Genomic DNA, 17,800 nt, shown 5'->3' with positions numbered 1-17,800 from the left:
GACAGGTCTCAGGCCAGTTAGTTGTTCATAACAAAGAACAATGCCTTATTTAGCACTCATCAGGCCCCACACTGGCAGCCTTGATGATAGACTAGGAGGGCCACTGGGACTGAGTCCTCCTAGACAGGAGGAGCATGGTGTTGGTGCAGCCTTCTCTAGGCTGTCTCTGCTGCAGGGATGAATGGAGGATATCAGTGTGCAAGGATGACCCTTCAGCTCCTTTTGCTGGCACTGATTTCATCCCCAAACACTGTAGAGACACTGGATAGAAGATGATCCTCCCCTCCCCTCCCCAGGCTGGAGGCTCAGGCTGCACCATTCAGCTTCCCCCTGCTGCCCTTTGCTGTCCGTGCAGAGGCAACAGGCACAGAAACTTCACAGAGAGGGGTATCACTGGTCTGTGGGGGTTACGCAGTTATGTGATCCCGTGGGGTCACGGGGAAGGGAGTCCAAGGACCGTGCAGAATGGAGGATTGGGCCCATTACAATGCCTGAGCCCCAAAAGGAAACTGGTGTGAAGGTAGAAGGAGGATCTAAGGTAATCACTGCCTGTGGACACAAGGCGGATGTAAAAGGGCAGGGCACGTAGTTTAGGCTGCTGTTCCCCCAGGCACTTAGGCTCAGTCCCTCTGAGCTTATTGCAAGATGAGGTGGGGAGGTCACAGCTTTGCTGGCTGGAACTGGAGTCTTCTATTACTGTTTCTGGCCTTGGGAGTGTCCCTGGGGGGCAGAGAGGGGAAAACTGGCTTGTCTGGTTCTTTCGGAGGGAGAAACAGGTCACAACTTGATAATGCACTCAGGGAGCCACACAGATCCTAGCAGGCCAGAGGAGTTTGTCCTGGTTTCATGGAGTGGGAAGTAGACAAAGGGATAGCAGCTCAGAGAGAGGTTCCCAGACAGGGCTAGGAGTCTCCTACCCTTGCTACCTAAATGGCAGGAATTAGCCCCATGCCTCAGATATCTGAGCCTCTGCCTAGGCCTCAGCTCAGCACAGTGCTGCCTCCAGAAGACCTGCACCAGTTTAGCTGCAGATGCGATGTTAAGCTGGTTTAGTGCAGCTCCGTGTGTCGATACTCTGAACGCAGATTGAACCAGGCTTGTATCAGGTTTGCAGGAGTAGATGCATTGTCAGGTGCAAGTGAAAATGATGTAGCTAGCTGAAATCCTCATCTGAGGTGTCCACACACAGCCTTCCTGTTGTTTAACTAAATCAGATCTTAAACTAGGGCAACCTCCATGCCTAGAAATGCGGTTGCAGCAGTAATGGAGCAAGAGCCGCTGGAGCCATTCACAGATGGATCAGTCTGAAATGTCTTTCTCCAGCCCAGAGGTTCCACAAGGGGCATCTGGCCCTGTTCTCGTGTCTGTAGCAGGCACCCGTGGGTCTTGTATCTGCTTCGGCACCTTATCTGCCAGGCCTCCTAATACACAACAACAATTGCTGCAGGGAGGAATGTGGGGAATGTCTGGAAATGACTCGGCGAGGAGCCCAGATGGGTCTCTGCGCTGGTCAGAAGGGTTATTGGGAAACATGGAGATCCAATCCATGCCTGCAGCAAAGCCTGCTCTGGTATCCAGGGAAGTACTGCTACTTAGCCCCAACCGCCCAGGCAATCTGGTGGATACCATGGTCCAAGGGACCAGCACGGAGGGGAAGGAGAAAGCTGGGACCATTCCCCTGCAAACATTAGTCTTCTGGAGTCTGACATGGTTGGACTGGGCCTGGGTTGGGGCTGCTCAGATTTTGCACGCCTATACAGTGACCCATGAGAGCCACTGGCGTGCAGCTAACTTGCAGCATGTCACAGGGGCTGTCTGCTCCTCTGATGAGAGGGTGAGCAGAGCCCTTGTCCCAGCTCATAGTGAAGAGATCTGGGCTTGAAGAACCACTACAAAAGCCTGGAGACCCTTAGACTGCACATCGGTCCCGCTGCCCACATGCCCTGGGTCTGCTGTTCCCAGCAGCACAGCATCCACCCCCAGCCTCCTCAGTCTTGTTTCTGACTCTTGTTTTAGATCAAATTTAATGGGGACCAAGTTTACGGTGTTCGATAATGGCGCAAATCCCGACAGAGCAAATGCTGATTGGTCGAATGTGCGGCAGGAGATGGCAGCTGTTATTTATGTAAGTACCAAACCCTTGGGCTCCCTCCAGCCTCCCCTCAGCACAGAGCAGCTCTCCATGGGAGCAGTAGTTAGTACATGGTGTTGAGTCCGTTGAAATCGGTGCCAGAGCCCTTGATTCCTGGATTTAGCCCTGGGTCCTACCTGGGGACTGGAGTCCTCTGCTTATGTACAGAGCAGTGGCGAGGCACTTCACCCATGGTGCCGCCCACCTGTACTGCCCCGAACCACTGGAAGGGAGGCAGGGCAGCGTGGGGCACTGGGGCTCAGGCTGTTTAGACAGGAGTCCCATTCACACAAGCCTGTTCTGGAGCTGGGGCCAGTGCAAGGAACAGTGCTGTCAATCATTGAGCAGCTTTTGGGTGTACCCTTGTTGAGCCAAAAGGGGACTGCCTGATGGGCTTCCTGGGGTTTCTGTTTCAGGAGACCAATGTTTTAGGGTTCAAAGGACCCCGAAAGATGACGGTGATCATCCCTGGAATGAATTCGGACAACGAAAGGGTGCCCATCCGGCCTCGAAACGTGAGTCAAAGCAACCAGTTAGCAACCTGGGGCATCTTTACACATGCTCTGGGGGTGGGGGAGCTTTAATTAGAGCGGCTCAGAGAGCCAGTCTAATTAAAGCACCTGCAACATCTCGTGTATCAGTGTCCCTGCGCTTCAAAATGACAGCAGGGGTGCTTTAACTAAAGCTTGTTGTTCAACAAGCTTTAGTTAAAGCACCCCTGCCACCGTTTTGAAGTGCAGGGATGCTGATACACAAGACACAGAAGCTGATATGCAAGACACAGATTAATCGAGTCGGCTCCAATGCTGTAATTACAGCACATCGGAGCAGTGTCCCCACATATCTACAGGCACCCCTGGTGATCAGGACTGAGGTTCGTATTTGAAAATGCTGATGCTTTGAGACCCACAGGGTTAGGAGGACCCGGCTAGCTTAGAGGAAACTAGTCAGGGAGGTGTTCTCAGCAGTAGGGTGGAATTGCAGGTGGGAGACGGAGACCCCAGCCAAGAACAGACACTAACCTGTGAGCAAGGCATTCATGTGGTAGCCCTGCTCTCAAGTTCCTGCTTCAAGTCAGGCCCAGCAAGGACTTGAACCTGGGTTTTCTGAAGCTTTGGTAAGTGCCTTGACCTACTGGCTTTTCTGGGGTCAGCTTCAGTATCTCCTCTTGGGGTTGTTCCACTTAGTTTAAAAACTTGGACAATTGTCTTTGGTGCAGAACCTTGAAACTCTCTAACCACCGGGCTATATGGTCAATCTCTTTCAGGCCCAGTCAGTCTCTAGTTAAGTGAAACAAATCCAATAGGGGAGGCCAAGAGGGACCCGGGTCAGCATAGCTCAGTGGTTAGGGACTGGGAGACCGATCACAGGGCCTCCCTCATCCCAGGTGAGCACACTCCTCTGGCTGTTGACCATCATGGGGTGGGCAGCATCCTGTTTCATCTTGATACAGAATGGCATAAGTTTAGAAATGGTGAAAAATGTAAACCTGCTTCCCACCAACCTCCAACTAGGATCCCTTTCCTCCGTGATGCAGCTGCTTTCTAACTAGTCCGCTGGGCAGTGGCAGCATCCCTTCTCAACACTGGGAGCCCAGAGAGAGAGGCAGGTGTAAGAAGTAGACTAGAACAAGAGGGGCCTCACAGCACAGAGGTGATGATGATCACGGCATGTGAAAGGTGCATGCACAACCCAGATAGACACATGGGATTCAGGAAATGCTCTGCTGCCTCATGGCCAGCTCTCACTGACGTCGGAAAGAGTTTGCAGGCAACCTTGCATGGCACACAGCCTGCACAGATGCAAGAAAATGTTTGCAGAGACTTCTGGAAGCAGAGAGGGTCTCCTGGTCCCTTCTGACATTACCCGTTGAGCATGTTCCTCCCTGTTCCCAGGATAACGACGGGCTGCTTATGAGATGGCAGAACAAGAACATGGACAACCTGATTGAGCTGCACAACAAGGCCCCTGTGTGGAATGATGAGACCCAGTCATATGTGCTGAACTTCCACGGCAGGGTCACGCATGCCTCCGTCAAGAACTTCCAGATCGTGCACAGCAACGACCGTAAGTGCAGAGAGAGGTTTGCCATGCAGAGCCGGATTCCCCCAGCCAGGCAGAACAGAGCCTGAGACACTGGAGGGTCCCCGAATGAACTTTCCCAAAGCTGTATGTGTGTGCGTGTGCACATGTGTGTAGATGTATGTACAGGGAGGAAGGGTCTAATGAGTGCCCTCCCACCAGGCTAGCAGGCCTTTCTCTTGAGTCTGGCCATTGATTGCAGCCTTGTCTCAAAGGAGATCTGCCGAGTCCATTAAATGGTGTTGGAGGGAGGGTCTTCAGTGAACTGAAAGGGAACTGGGAGCCAGTGGAGGATGTGGAACAACAGGACAATGCTGCGCCCTGTCACCCAGAGCAAAATCCGGGAGCCCTGGAGGGCCATGTCACCGATCCGTGGCTACAGGGTCACTTAACCCATCTCTGCTCTTCATGTGCATTTTGAGCAAAAGGAAGTTTCTGCGCCTGACAGCCCTTCAGAGCCAACATAGCTAGAAAAGGAGCTGAGCTGAGATCTCTCTACCTCTGTTGTGGGCAGCAGAGTCAGGCACTCAGCTGTGACAGCAGAGTCTCTGCAGCAGGTGAGAGTGCAGGTCCCAGCTGGGCGTGGGCTAGCTGCACTTGGAAAGAGGCCCGTTTGCAGCGTGGAAACTTGGAGCCTGTTTGACCCGAGAGAGAATGAACCTGGGGGCCCTGCAATGCCCTAGCCACAATCAGTTCAAGCAAGGGGCTCAGCTCAGTAAGGGACCTTTAGGGAGAAGGAGGATGCTGATGCTGTGGCGACCTAGCTCCTGACAGCATTGTACCTGGGGGGAGCCCGCTGCTCTTGCTCTCCACTGAGTCTGCTTGTTGCCCTTGGGGCTAATTAAGGTGGGTACGGAGCCTGGGAGGCCTGGAGAGCCTCACCCCAGCCCTGGGCTGCTGATAGCAGGCACCTTCCCAGCATTTGCAGCCCTCTCCCTTCATACCTAAGTGACAGAGCTGATGTGCTTTGCTTGGTGCCCCTGGCTCAGGTTCACCCTGAGCTGGTCACTAAGTGAGCGAGGCCCTAGCAAAGAGACACCTGGGCAGGTGTGGGTGCACTCTGGACAGGGTCCCTGCCGAGGGGAGAGCCCTGAGACATCTGAGCCCCAATTTGGGCCATTTGGCCACAGGACCAGACGGTGAGGAGCAGGAGAGGAGAGACATCCAGTGATTTCCCACCCCCTACCCCAGAGCCTGTGAGGCGAGCAAGGAGAGCAGTGGAGAGTTCCTCACTGATCCAAGGCATCTTGTTTCTTTATATAAGCACCAAACCAGAGCATGGCTCCAGGCAGCCCCAAGGTGAGCCACCACCAACACCAGCACAGGTGTGTCTGCTTCCACCAGGCTTGCACTGCTCCTTCTCGAGTTCATTTTTCCCATCCACCTAAGTGCGAAGTCCCCATACGCCACAGGCATTTTTAGCAGAGCGAGAGAAATCCATCACTGTGCTGAGGCCAGTGTGAGCCCACTGGTCCCCCACTTCAGTGGTGTTTAAGCTCTGTGGGCCTGATTGCTATTACCCCCCCCACCTCATCCCCCCACTGCCAAAAATAAAGTCTTTACAGCTCAGTTGTGATGTGCTCAGCATCCTCCACTGGGGCCAGATTGCCAAAACAGCTTAACACCCAGTGGGGTGAGATATAGTCACTAATTCGGGCATCCCAGGAAGAGGTGGGGGTTTTGTGGGTGCTGAGGCCATCTGAAAATCTGCTCCGTGGACATAAGTGGCAGTGCAGTGGCATATAGGGCTTGCACAGACTCCATGCTCAGGAGCAGGGGGTGAGGCCGAAACAATCCCATCATTGCTCTGCTCTGGGGCAGATGCTGAAGACAATAGCCCTTTGCTTCATTGGCTTCCAGGGTTTGCTGGATTTGGAAAATCCCCCAAGGTCAGAAGGTTCAAAGTTCAAGATTGTTGATCCCCCTGGGAGTGCTGGGGAGCCCCCACCCTCTCTGCCCCTGACATGCCCTGGAGAGACCACCTCAGAATAGCTGAGCAGCAGCTAAGCTGCTTTCCTACGAGCATGAGCAGCAAGGGACTTTTTGGCTCGTCACCTGTCCAGTCCAATCAGGGGACGTTGGTGTCCCGGGTGTTGGATTACAGGACAGACAGAACCTGCCAGGGGCCCCTGGTTATTTTTACAGATTTCCTGTCACCCTCGCTGCTGTAACAAAGAAAGCTGTGATCGGGGCGGTGGGATGGGGCAGCACACCGGAGCGTGGAGAATGCCCCGGGCAGGAATTCCACCAAGGGGCAGTTTCTCTCTGGAGAGGCATCCGGTTCAGACGCCCGTGTCCTGGGTTCCTAACAGTAAAGGAGCTGCACCAGGAGGGGAAGGGGATGGGTCCCTGGATTAAATGACAAAGTTTATTGTCAGGCAGGTGGCTGAGCTCTGCAGACAAGCTACAGCCCCACCCTCCCCAGCCCCTTCTGCTCGGCTGTGTGATATTTCAATAGGAGCCCAATGACCTTTCGCTAAACCATTTCACACAGGTGCAGACAGAAGTGACAATTTTTGCCCAGTCTGGCCCCTGAAGCACTCTACACAAACACAAGTGCATGGCTACAGAGTGCTTTAAAAGGGCCTGATCTTGCAACAGTCTGAACCCTCATTGCATGCGGGTTCGGGTGAAGACGCTCCAAAACCGAGTGCCTACAGTAACTTGTGTCTGCATGCGCTGGGACTGGGGCTGGGCTGACACGGCTCAGTCCTGGTTCTGGCACTGTCTTCAGAATAGGAGGGGAGGGGGTTTGGTCTGGGGGGGTTTCAGCCGGTGCTGGAGGGTGGGTTAGATGGATATGGGTGGCTCCAATTCATTCACCCCACTCTCCAGCACTGGGTGGCCCCCAGAAGGATTTCCCAGGACTCTGCAAAAATTAATGAGTTACACCTCACAGCCCCTGTGAAACTATTTTTGGCCCCTCTGAAAGGCAGGGTTGCTTATTTATCGCAGCTTGTACAGATGGGGAAACTAGAGAGAGTTCAGAGGTTTGCTGACTTGTTCCAGCACTGGAGAGCTGCATTCAATTCCTGGCTTGGCCACGGACTGTGAGGCCTTGGGTGCATGCAGCCTCTTAGGCCAGAAATTGCAAAAGTATGACTGAACTTGAGTGCCTCAGGTCTTAGTCACATGGCTGACAGACAGGTATAGATGCCAAGTCTTCCTGTAAGCCATGAACCTCTTCATAGGCATGTTTGTCTTGATGGCTTCTTTTCTCCTCTCTTTCAGTTGACTACATTGTGATGCAGTTTGGCCGTGTGGCCGATGATGCTTTCACCATGGACTACAACTACCCGATGTGTGCTGTGCAGGCTTTTGCTATTGCCCTGTCCAGCTTTGATGGGAAGCTGGCCTGTGAATAGCAAACTGGTGACCCCTTCAGACTTTTGCTGGACTGAGTCTAAGCCAGTGAGAGAAGCAGCACTGCCATCTGGACTCACTGAGCTAGGGAGGAGTTTGCCTGCCAGAAGGGGATTTCTGCTGACAGTCGAGACCCTTTATTTCCATGTGGATGTGAGTAACAGCAGGGTTGTTGTTACCATCACATGGGTACAGCCAGAGATTGCTGATGGAGACCTTGCATTAACTGCAAATATATATCCACTGATTAGGGGTTAGCAGGTCAGATTTTATACAGTCACCTTTCCCTCCTCCTCAGCTTCTGCCCTTACAAAAGAGATGGCCCCAAGCATTGCAGTGATTCTGTTTTAAGCTCTCGTGGGTTGAATCATTGCTGCAGAATACCACAGTACATTTTATACTCCATCTTCTGTTCCTAAGTTCAGAACTGGCTACTTGTTCCAGTCCATAAAGCAGAGTTTTTAAACTAGCCGATGAGATGGACTGTTCCCTTCATCTCAACCCTTTGAGACATTTCTCGGAAGCACTTTCGGTCTTTTTAGAGTCCATTTTGTATTTTGTAGCACACCATTTACATTAAAAAAGTGAGTGGTTTGTCCTCCTGTGTTGGATCAGCTAATAAAGGATCAGCTGTGGGCACAAGTATCTGTTCACTGTGCAGTTCAGATCCATGACAAATCTACCTGGAAAATGAAAGGAACAGGCAGCATCAGCTTTGAATTAAAGATTTTTTTCTTAAAACAGTAAGTGGATGTAGAGCTGGTGAATGGGGCCTGGGCAGCAGTGCTTATGAGGTCCCTAGAATAGGTACAGCAAGGGCAATGGAAGGGCCAGGTTTCCTTGCATGCCCTTCCCAGCCAGCACAACTTCTACCTGTGCTTGGTGGGCAGCAGGACATCTCCATGCAGCAGATGTGTTGGATTCCTGGAGATCAGTGCCCTGGCTTGTACCTGTGTAGAGGACTCTTCTGGTTCATAGGGGGTGACAGTCTGGTACAACTGCTTGAAAGAGCTGCCTGGCACATAGTGAAGGGCTTTGTAGGAGTAGAGATAGATGCCATTTGGAGCTTGTGCTGTTCAGTGTCCCCAAGGACTTGTTGAGGAGTGGTCCAGCCTGCTTTCTTCTGACACCCAGGGCCCAATTCTCCATTGCCAACCATTTACAGAGGTGCAAATTAGGTATGAAATACTACCCTTCTAGTTCCAGAGCCTGTTGCACGCACTTAGTCCCCGTGTAAATGATCACATAAAGGGCAGGACAATGGAAAATCAGCCCCACCCTGTCTCTTTCCATGTTTCAAAGCTTGTTAACCCTTTCTTACTTTTTTTTGGTAAAAATGTGGGTGTGGGTGTATATGTATGTATGTATGTATGCATGTATGTGTGTGTGTGTGTGGGTGTGTATATATATGTATGTATATATGTGTGTGTGTGTGTATATATGTATGTATATATGTGTGTGGGTGTGTATATATGTGTGTGTGTGTGTATGTGTATATATATGTGTGTGGGTGTGTGTATGTGTATATATGTATGTGTATATGTGTATGTGTGTGTATGTGTATAGATATATGTCTCTGTATGCGTGGGTGTGGGTGTATATATATGTGTGTGGGTGTGTGTGTATATATATAATGTCTGTGTGTGGGTGTGTATATATGTGTGTGTGTGGGTGCGTATATATATGTGGGTGCGTATATATATGTGTGTGTGTATAAAAAAATATGTATAATATACACCTTCTAGTCACTGATCAATGCCTCCTTAACACCCCCCCATAGGAACCTTTCTTACACTCCAGAGGATTCAACCCTTGAGGAACTGCCAGTGTCTCTCTTTGTGGATCTTAATTGCCTCCCTGCCTCCTGACAGGCATTTCCCAGTGCAAAAGGCCACAGCACCACTTGCTCTGAGAATGCTGAAGCAAACTGATGATCCATGATCCAGTAAAATAATGTGCATGTGGTGGAAAGCAACCTCTTAAGGACAGCTGGGCTGCAGGGGTAGGAAAGTTACAGAGACAACCCCCTATTGTCTAGGGAAGGGGATCTTTGTAAAGATAAGTGGAGGCAACGAAGAGAGGAAGTTTTCATTGGATGAAAATGAGCTTCAGACACTCCCACCCCTTCTGTCCTGGCTGGCTGTGAGGCTTGGCAGCCTACAGGTCATCCCATCCCTTGCTTGGATCTGGTTACAAGTTGAGCAGGGTTGGGTTGGGTCCTTACCAGAAGAGACCTCAAAGGAAAACCCAAGGTGTTGCAGGAAGTGCTGGTGGTGACTCACAAGGCTTGGTGCTCCTCCTCTGAGTCAGTGCTGTATCCTCTCTCCAGGGCATTGATTAGGTGGCAGGGTGCTGCCTGTCAGAAGCACATTGATCACCTGTCACTTGGGTCTTTACAGTGTTTTTGGTCTGGTGTGCTTGATTTGGCTGACACACCAGGATGCCTTTTTTTGCTTCCTGCACGTTCTGCTCTGTGTTTCAATTGGATAGTGATAGTCTTCACTTCCTGTCCTAAACTACCGGGTAGTGTTGTTGCAGTGCCAAACAGCTCCTGCCTCTCTGTGACTCATGCACTCAGGTGTGTAAGGAGGGGTTCTATAAATTGAAGTTAGTCACATTAATTATCAAAGGGCTGGAAGGGACAGTAGCTTAACAGGGAGGGAGCAGGGTCCCCATCCTGGTCCCTTTTTTATAAAGAAATTCATTATATGGAGCATGCAGTGCTCAGATGTGCAAGCAAAGCCATGATGAAGCTGTCAGAGCAGCAGAAGAAGTCGGAGCTGCTCTGAAGCCAGCAGGGATCCTCCATGGGTCCCAGCCTGTCTCTCATGGAAGATCAGGAGAGGCCACCGCTCAGTACTCATGCTTCTTTTATCCAGTAGCCATCTATACTGATCCCCAGGGATTCTCAAAACATAGGGATCCCTTTTCACATTCATGCTTGGTGGGATAGCGGATGTCCTTTCACTTTGGGTGACTTGGAGCAATGGGTGTCTTGAAGGAAAACAGAAATCAAGAAATAGAAGGAGCAGACAGTGGATAAGACCAACCTTCTTGCACAAAAGGATCATTCTAGGTGTAGCAAAGCCAGTCAATATAGTAAAGGAAAGGTAGCAGATGGCCTGTCTTTGGTTTTTTGGGCCACCTTATTCTATGCAATGAATGAACCTCTAAGCAGTGAGCTATTGATAAGTCCTTTTCTGAGGCCATTGTAAAAAGAAGGGAATATTGTGAAAATGAATGAGCAGGACAAATGTCACAGGTGTCCTGTCACCCAAGGGAGATGGCAGAGCATTGCATCTGGAATGGGAAGTGTGCAGGACCAGTCCTTGTTAGTCGTGTCCCTGGAGCCCTCGGGAGCTCCAGTCACAGACCAGAAGTCCATACAGAACAAATGGATGGGGCCTGCCCCAAACAACTCACAATCTAAGTATAAGCAAAAGACGAGATGGATGCAAGCACCAATGAAACAATACGGGTCATCCTGAGCAGAAGTCATCATAGCACATCACCAGTATAACCACTGACGAGTTTTCTGCAGGAACCATAGCAAAGGGGCCTTTTAAGAGGAATTTGATAGAGGACAATGAGGTAGCTTTGTGGAACATCTCCCAAGCCTGATGAGCTTAAAAATCTAAGTGGTTAATGGAAGCTGTTGGAGGTAAGAGTCAACGTCATGATATTGATTGAGAATTGATTTGTAGGTTGGGGACAGGCTGCAAAGGACTTTGAAGGTGAAGACAAACACTTGCTGTTGGATGTGTAGGGTGCATCTATGTCGGCTCCTGTGGATTATGGCAGGACTGTGTTCCCCACATATTCCCGGAGTGTGATATGTCTGTCACAAATTTTGTCTGGAGCCTCTAAACAATGGTGGATTCTTTCTGGACATCCTGTTAGGATCACCATCAATTATTTGAGGCAAAGAAGGGCTGTGCAGCTCATATCTCTTTGTGAGTCTGGAATAAACTGTTCCCATCAAACCTCACAAGCCTTTTGGGCTAAAGATCTTCAAGCGTCTTCATTCAGTCCTGGGGCACACTGGAAAGATTTCTGGAAGGATGCTAATGACCCCATCCCACCCTATCCCACCACTGCCACCTAATTGCCAACCCCACAGAAGACCTTCCAGGATTCAACTTTACCCACAGCCAGTGCTCCTCATTTAATCCTTTCAGAACATGGCACAGTGGAGATGGTTTAATCATATTCTTCTGGAAGATAAGAGACAATGCCCAAAGTGACTGCAAACAGCAATTGCACATTGTGGACCACACTGTAACTCAGTGCCTGCTTTAATCATTTCCCAACAGCATCTCAGACTTGTGCCAACCCACTTGTGAAACTGTCCCCATCGTGCTCATTGGGCTTGGTTATCAAAATACTGCTGATGTATTCCTTTTGTTTTTGATTTTGGAATCATTTTGATTTTGAAAAAAAGACAACCTCATTGATTTTTGGGAAGGTGGAAGAGGATCAATCACCCCTATCAGCCTGGAAGACCTGATAAGGGTGATTGTTCCTAGACACAAGGAACTTCCAAGACTTAAACTCTTACAACTGTACAGAGGGGGCTGAGGCTCTCCTGTGTGTTTAACATGGACTGCTAGGAAGAACAGCCCCTACTGCCTGAGACCAGTGATGCCCTACCCTTTCCTGCCACTCTTCTTCTGAGTCTGCAGCTTCCAGCAACTAGTCTGCAGCAACTAGTCAACAAAGTGTAGAAACCAGGAGCTTTCATCCCACATTCTGTCCCTGAGATGAATGTCTGAGACTGGGAGGATAAACTTGGTTAACTTTTGGAGGCTGTTTTGTCCATTCCCTTCTTGGCTGGGCCTGGATGGAAGTAGAGGAGCAAAAATAGCATGGGGGAGGGCTATGGCGGTATTTCAGAAATGGGGACTTCTGGGGGTCTTATTAGAAGGCCTTTTGAGACTAGTAGCTCTTTTCCAGGGACTGGGCTACTTGGTTGATAAGCAGCCATTCTTTTGGGTGCCATCCAAACCAAAAGTCTGAACCCTTTTCGGTTTCACCCATCTTTCCCCGTGATCCCGAGAAGAATCTGGTTTTGCTCAATTCAAATGCAAAACAACTAACAACTCAACACAAACTGAATGCCACCACAAACACAGAGAGCAAAACACCAGGTCGGCTCCAAAGCAGAACCCACAGCATGCAAACAAAGAGCACCTCAAAGAAATACTCCAACGCACAACCAGTTCTAGCCACACATGCATGCACTCCACCACAATTATGAACCACCTAGCCTACGCAAAATCAGCTACACAAATAATCCTCATCCAAACCAACTGCAGTGCCAGAAACAAATTGAAACAATTTGATAAAATGACAGATATTTCGGTCCTTTGTTTGCTCTGGCTGTTAATGCCAGAGACGGCAGAAGAGAATAAGGACTGAGGCATTTGAAAAGTTCAACTGTTTTGGACTACGGAAACTATGACAGATGCAAAGACAGACCAATGAGTGAAGATGCTGATATGTGTGTGGGTGTGAAAGGAATGTTTGCTGCAAGGAAAGATCAAAAATAAAGGGACATTATCGGCTGAGCTTAAGGCCAAATGATATATTTTGCTTTAAAAAGATGTTATTGGTCCTAATAGGTGTTGAGTTGTACATAGAGAACATAGGGCCCTTGCACGGCTTCAGCCATTTTGCACAGCTTCACAGCCCTAGTTTGAGGTCTGAGTGTCGCAGCACAGCCCTGGGGCCTAGTGATGAATGTCACAGAAGGCAAAATACTCAAAGCCATGTGAATTGCCCAGATTCCCCCTCCTTCCGACACAAAGAAGACAAGGTGAACAATCCCTTGCTTGTCAAATGAGTAGGAAAATGCCTTCCACAAGGGCAAAGCCAAGCAGTGGGAAGGGAGAAAATGTCACAACTTAAAGAATGGTAGCTTTTGACTTCTGGGTTTTGGTTAACCAGGGCTCCCGATATTTTAGCTAGTCAGCCAGGGCAAGACTAGGGCCACAGGGAACTTCACTGGTGGAGGCTCCAAGGGATTCTTGTTAAATCAGGTGAATTTCAACTTTCCTACCAATCAAGAGGGTCTGAGTTGAAGGTATGACACTCATGCTGTGACCACCAGCACCTCCTATAGTATCTAGTGCTCCTGCTACAGTCTTATTACAGAGCCTGTGGGTCACGGAGACGGAAGGGTCCTCTCTGCTCTGCTTTTCTCATCAGCCTGATTTTTTTTTCCTTCGTGCCGTTATGCCCGAGTCCCTCTTTTGGATGATCTCCTCCTTGGTGCTTTGTCCATTAGAGGCTGTTTCTACATCACCATTCTGTTTTTTCAGAGCCTCGCGGTCACTGGCCAAGCTCCTTCTCTCCCCACCATCTGTTAGCTCGGCACAGCTCCCCTATTCCACAAAGTGTATGTGCATCGCAGCCTTGTGCAACTCCACACACTGCTTCTGGGTTCGTTGATCCACACCTGGTTGTACCATCCAGCTGGCAGGGGCTTCAGGTGTTTCTGTAGGGAATTTTGTTCCTGTATGTCATTGTCTGCAAAATGGTCCCATATAAATAATAGCAGTGATGGATCTGAGGAGATGGAGATGTGCTGGTAATGGGCTGAGGCTTGGCTCTTCTCTCTCATTATGCCGAGCGTCTAAATTAGAGCCAACGGAGCTGCACTGGTGTGTGTGTGAAAGAGGTGGCCTACAGAGGTAGGGACAGTTTATCTCCTGTCACTGCTTGTGTATCGCCTGCCCTGTGCATGGCTAACTGCTTTGTTATTACTTCTCTTGCGGTAGCACCGTGGAGCCAGGTGATGAACATAAACACAGCATGAAGAATTTACAATCTAGGTGGACCAGACCGACAAAGAGGAGGGGAAGGGGGACAGATTGGGAAGCATCTTGCCTAGGCTTATAGGGCAGGTTAGCAGAAGAGGCAGGATTAGGCCTCGGGTCTTTCCCAGCCCAGCCAAGCACATGTCAGGAACACAATCCAACAATTGTAACCCATGCAAAATTCATACAGAACTGGTGCTGGTGCCATTTTTTTTTTAATTATTATTCTGGTTTATGCATTTTAATGTCATTTTAAAATTAAAACCTTTATAGGTAATCACAGAATCCTCTGATGACCAACACTGAACTCAGTCCTTTGGATTATTAGGATAATTTCTTTCTCTGTACAATGATCTACCAGGAATAACTGGAAAGACATTTTTTGTGACTTTAAAAAGGACTTTAAAAAAAATTATTAAGCTTGTGCTGGAAAAGCATTAGTATTTACAGTATTGTAGCTGTTCTTGGTGTGTTGCCTAGACTCAGATATTCTTGCCATAAGGAAATGTTATTTATAGCTTTACTACTTACAGCTCTTGTATTATAATTTGGAGAAGAGAGTTGCTTTTCCCATCAATGGAAGAATAGCAGAGGCAAGTATTATGGACTTCTGGATGAGGGGAAAATATTAAGAAATAGGGCTGAATCAAATCATCAAACCAAGACGTGACCCTGAATTTACCTAACTTGATCACAGGCTAATTCTAACAGCATGAAAGGTTGGGTGTGATTCTCCAAGCCAGTGATTCTCAACTGGGGTACTGCAAGATCCTTTTAAGGGTGTAGCACAATATTAGTCCTGATAAGCGTGCAAACACCTACACAAGACTCATAAGCTAAACCCAGATAACAGGAAACTGTAGTGACAAAACACTCGGACTTGCTGTGAGCTTTCTGAATTCTTTGCAACAGAATCGTTCTATTTATTTTTTCCGCAATGACAAGGGAAAGTAAAGAGCTGTCATTTTCCAAGGGGTGTCTTGAGTCCAAAAAAGTTGAGAGCCACTGCTTTAAGTGAAATAAGGCCCTGATCCTACACTTTTATGCACATGTTAATTGTTAACAATACAAGCATTCCCAGTGCAAAGTTACACATGTGCATAAACACTTGCAGATTAGGCCTTGTATTCATGTCCTATTACACACTGTTTACTCATGCTTTACTCAGGCTAAACTCCCACTGAACTCAATTACATCTGTCAGCTCCAGCTGAAGCCAATGAAATTTTTGCCCAGGCAAGGATGACTAAGGAGCGTGGCCCTTGGAGAAAACCAGCCCATTCATCACAACGCTCTGTCCAGAGTCTCACCATCAGAAACGCGACAAGGATGGAAGAATTTGGTTCTGTGTTATTAATCATTTGAAGATTGCTGATTGTGCTGGGATGTCACAGGCAGTGGTGAGACAGAGGTAGTGGTGACTGCTTGACGGAAACAAGTTTAGAAAAATATAAAGTGAGGACCAGCTCTTCTAAAGCGAAGCCCAAGCCACTGTCCAGTCAAGGAGCAGCTGTTGCCACTGAATTCATAGCAGCCTAAAAGCAGCAGGCTGGCTATCATGTGTTAGTTGCATTGGGGCAGCACTTAGGAGGCATGGCAAGGGACCAGGCCCTCTTGGACAAGGCGCTGGGTCCCAAAGGGATGAGAAAGCATCCACCTGGTTCCCAGATCTGAAGTTTCTAGGCAGGGGGGCCAGGCTGGCCACCCGCACCGAGGGGGAGCAATTAAGAGCCCTCAGCATTTTGGGTTTTTTAAAGAAATTTTTTCTGTTCCAAGCCAAATCACGTCCAAATCCATGAGTCAGTCCAGAATGATAAGTGGCCCTACAACTGGCCATCCTCCACCCCCACCAGGGGCTTCAGATATTTCCAAAGTCTTTTGGCAGGCATCCTATGTGCAGACCCAAGCCCAGAGGCTTGGGGTTCGGGTGCCCTCAAGTTTCGCCTGCCCTCAGCCATGTGGGGCAGGAGCAAGCTAGGGAGGAGCCTCCCATTTTCATAAAGTGGGCTTTAAACTCCAACACCTCAGCGGGTTCTAAGCCACTCCAGAAGAATAGTCATTCCCAGGAGGTTTAAGGAAAGTGGCCTTCATGGACCCAGATACATGGCGTATCCCCTGCCAGGTAAGTATGTCAAGAGCCCTCAGCTGCCCCAGGGCCAGACTAAGCGGCTGCATTTCATAGATTTCATAGACATTCGGGCTGGAAGGGACCTCGGAAGATCATCGAGTCCAGCCCCCTGCCCCAGGGGCAGGAAGTCAGCTAGGGTCAAAGGATCCCAGCAAGATAAACGTCCAAACGTTTCTTCAAAGCGTTCAGAGTAGGTGCTTATACCACCTCTGGGGTGAGTCTATTCCAGGCCTTGGGGGCTCGGACAGTAAAGAAGTTTTTCATAGATTCATAGCTGTTTGGGTCGGAAGGGACCTCAGTAGGTCGTTGAGTCCGACCCCCTGCCCCGGCCAGGAAAGAGCGCTGGGGTCAGGTGCTTTCCTTATGTCCAGCCTAAAACAGTCTTGGAGGAGTTTATGACGGTCAGACCTTGCCATCCCTTGGGGGTGCTCTGGTGATCAGACATCCCTCCAGATCATGATGCATACCCCTGATGTACAGGCAGTCCTCAGCCTTACCACACACCTGGTTCCTGAAAACCGTGTTTTAAGCTGAAACTTTGTAACTCAGAACCAATTTTCTCATAAGAAACTATGTTATAATGGGGGATTGGTTCCTGAACCAAGGCCCGATACACTATTTTCACCAAAAGTAACCCAGAATTTTGTACTCAATCAATTATAGATGAGTATTATAACTACATTAATGTATTTATATTGTAAATAGCAATCATATTGATTTGGAAGGACTTCTTTGAGGTGACTTTGCTGGACTTTTTGCAAGGCTCTCGGTTAGACTTTTTGAAGGGATCTTGGCTGGACTCTTCTCAGGGGTCTTGCCTGCAAGTTTTTCTGGAGTCTCATCTGTTTTCTTAAAGAAAGCGTCCAAGGACGTTTGGACAGATGTTCTCCAGGGAGATGAGCGACGCAGCGAACTTGTTGCATCAGATCAAGCGTTGTAAAGTCGAAACCGGATGTCAATTTATCAGCATTGCAAGTGCGAAACGTTGCGACTCGAAATGCTGAAAGTCGAGGACTGACAGGCTGCCACCAAGCCACCCCTGAGCTTGCTCTTCTCCAGGCTGAAGAGTCACCTCAGCCTCCGGTGATCAGACATCCCCCCAGATCCTGATGCACACCGCTGATGTGCTACTTCTAGGCTGCCACCAGCCTGCGCTGCTGCAGGCTCTCCTTTCCAGAAGGGCCTGTGACAGGGTGGCAACTGCAGGGCCCGGGGCAGCCGCAGCGGGGGGGGAGGCACAGGGGCAGGAGGGTGCGGAGCGCCTCTCCCCTCCCCTCCC

The 17,800-nt window shown here is 49.3% G+C and overlaps 1 protein-coding gene across 7 annotated transcripts in view; it reads left to right on the top strand.

Moving 5' to 3' along the window:
* Positions 1–8,750, top strand: part of TULP1 (tubby like protein 1) — a 40,835-nt gene extending 32,085 nt beyond the window's left edge. For all 7 annotated transcript variants that reach the window (XM_006025242.3, XM_025206017.1, XM_006025244.3 and 4 more), the window contains 4 exons: positions 2,017–2,125; positions 2,548–2,646; positions 4,027–4,198; positions 7,445–8,750. In XM_006025242.3, the coding sequence (XP_006025304.1) occupies positions 2,017–2,125; positions 2,548–2,646; positions 4,027–4,198; positions 7,445–7,578 (514 nt within the window). In that variant the 3' untranslated portion in view covers positions 7,579–8,750. The remainder of the gene's footprint in view (positions 1–2,016; positions 2,126–2,547; positions 2,647–4,026; positions 4,199–7,444) is intronic.
* Positions 8,751–17,800: the final 9,050 nt, after the last annotated feature.

This window comes from Alligator sinensis, unplaced genomic scaffold (assembly GCF_000455745.1).
Source record: "Alligator sinensis unplaced genomic scaffold, ASM45574v1 scaffold872_3, whole genome shotgun sequence".
Lineage (NCBI taxonomy): Eukaryota > Metazoa > Chordata > Crocodylia > Alligatoridae > Alligator > Alligator sinensis.
The sequence above is the reverse complement of the archived record's forward strand: the minus strand, read 5'-3'. Positions and strand labels throughout refer to the sequence as shown.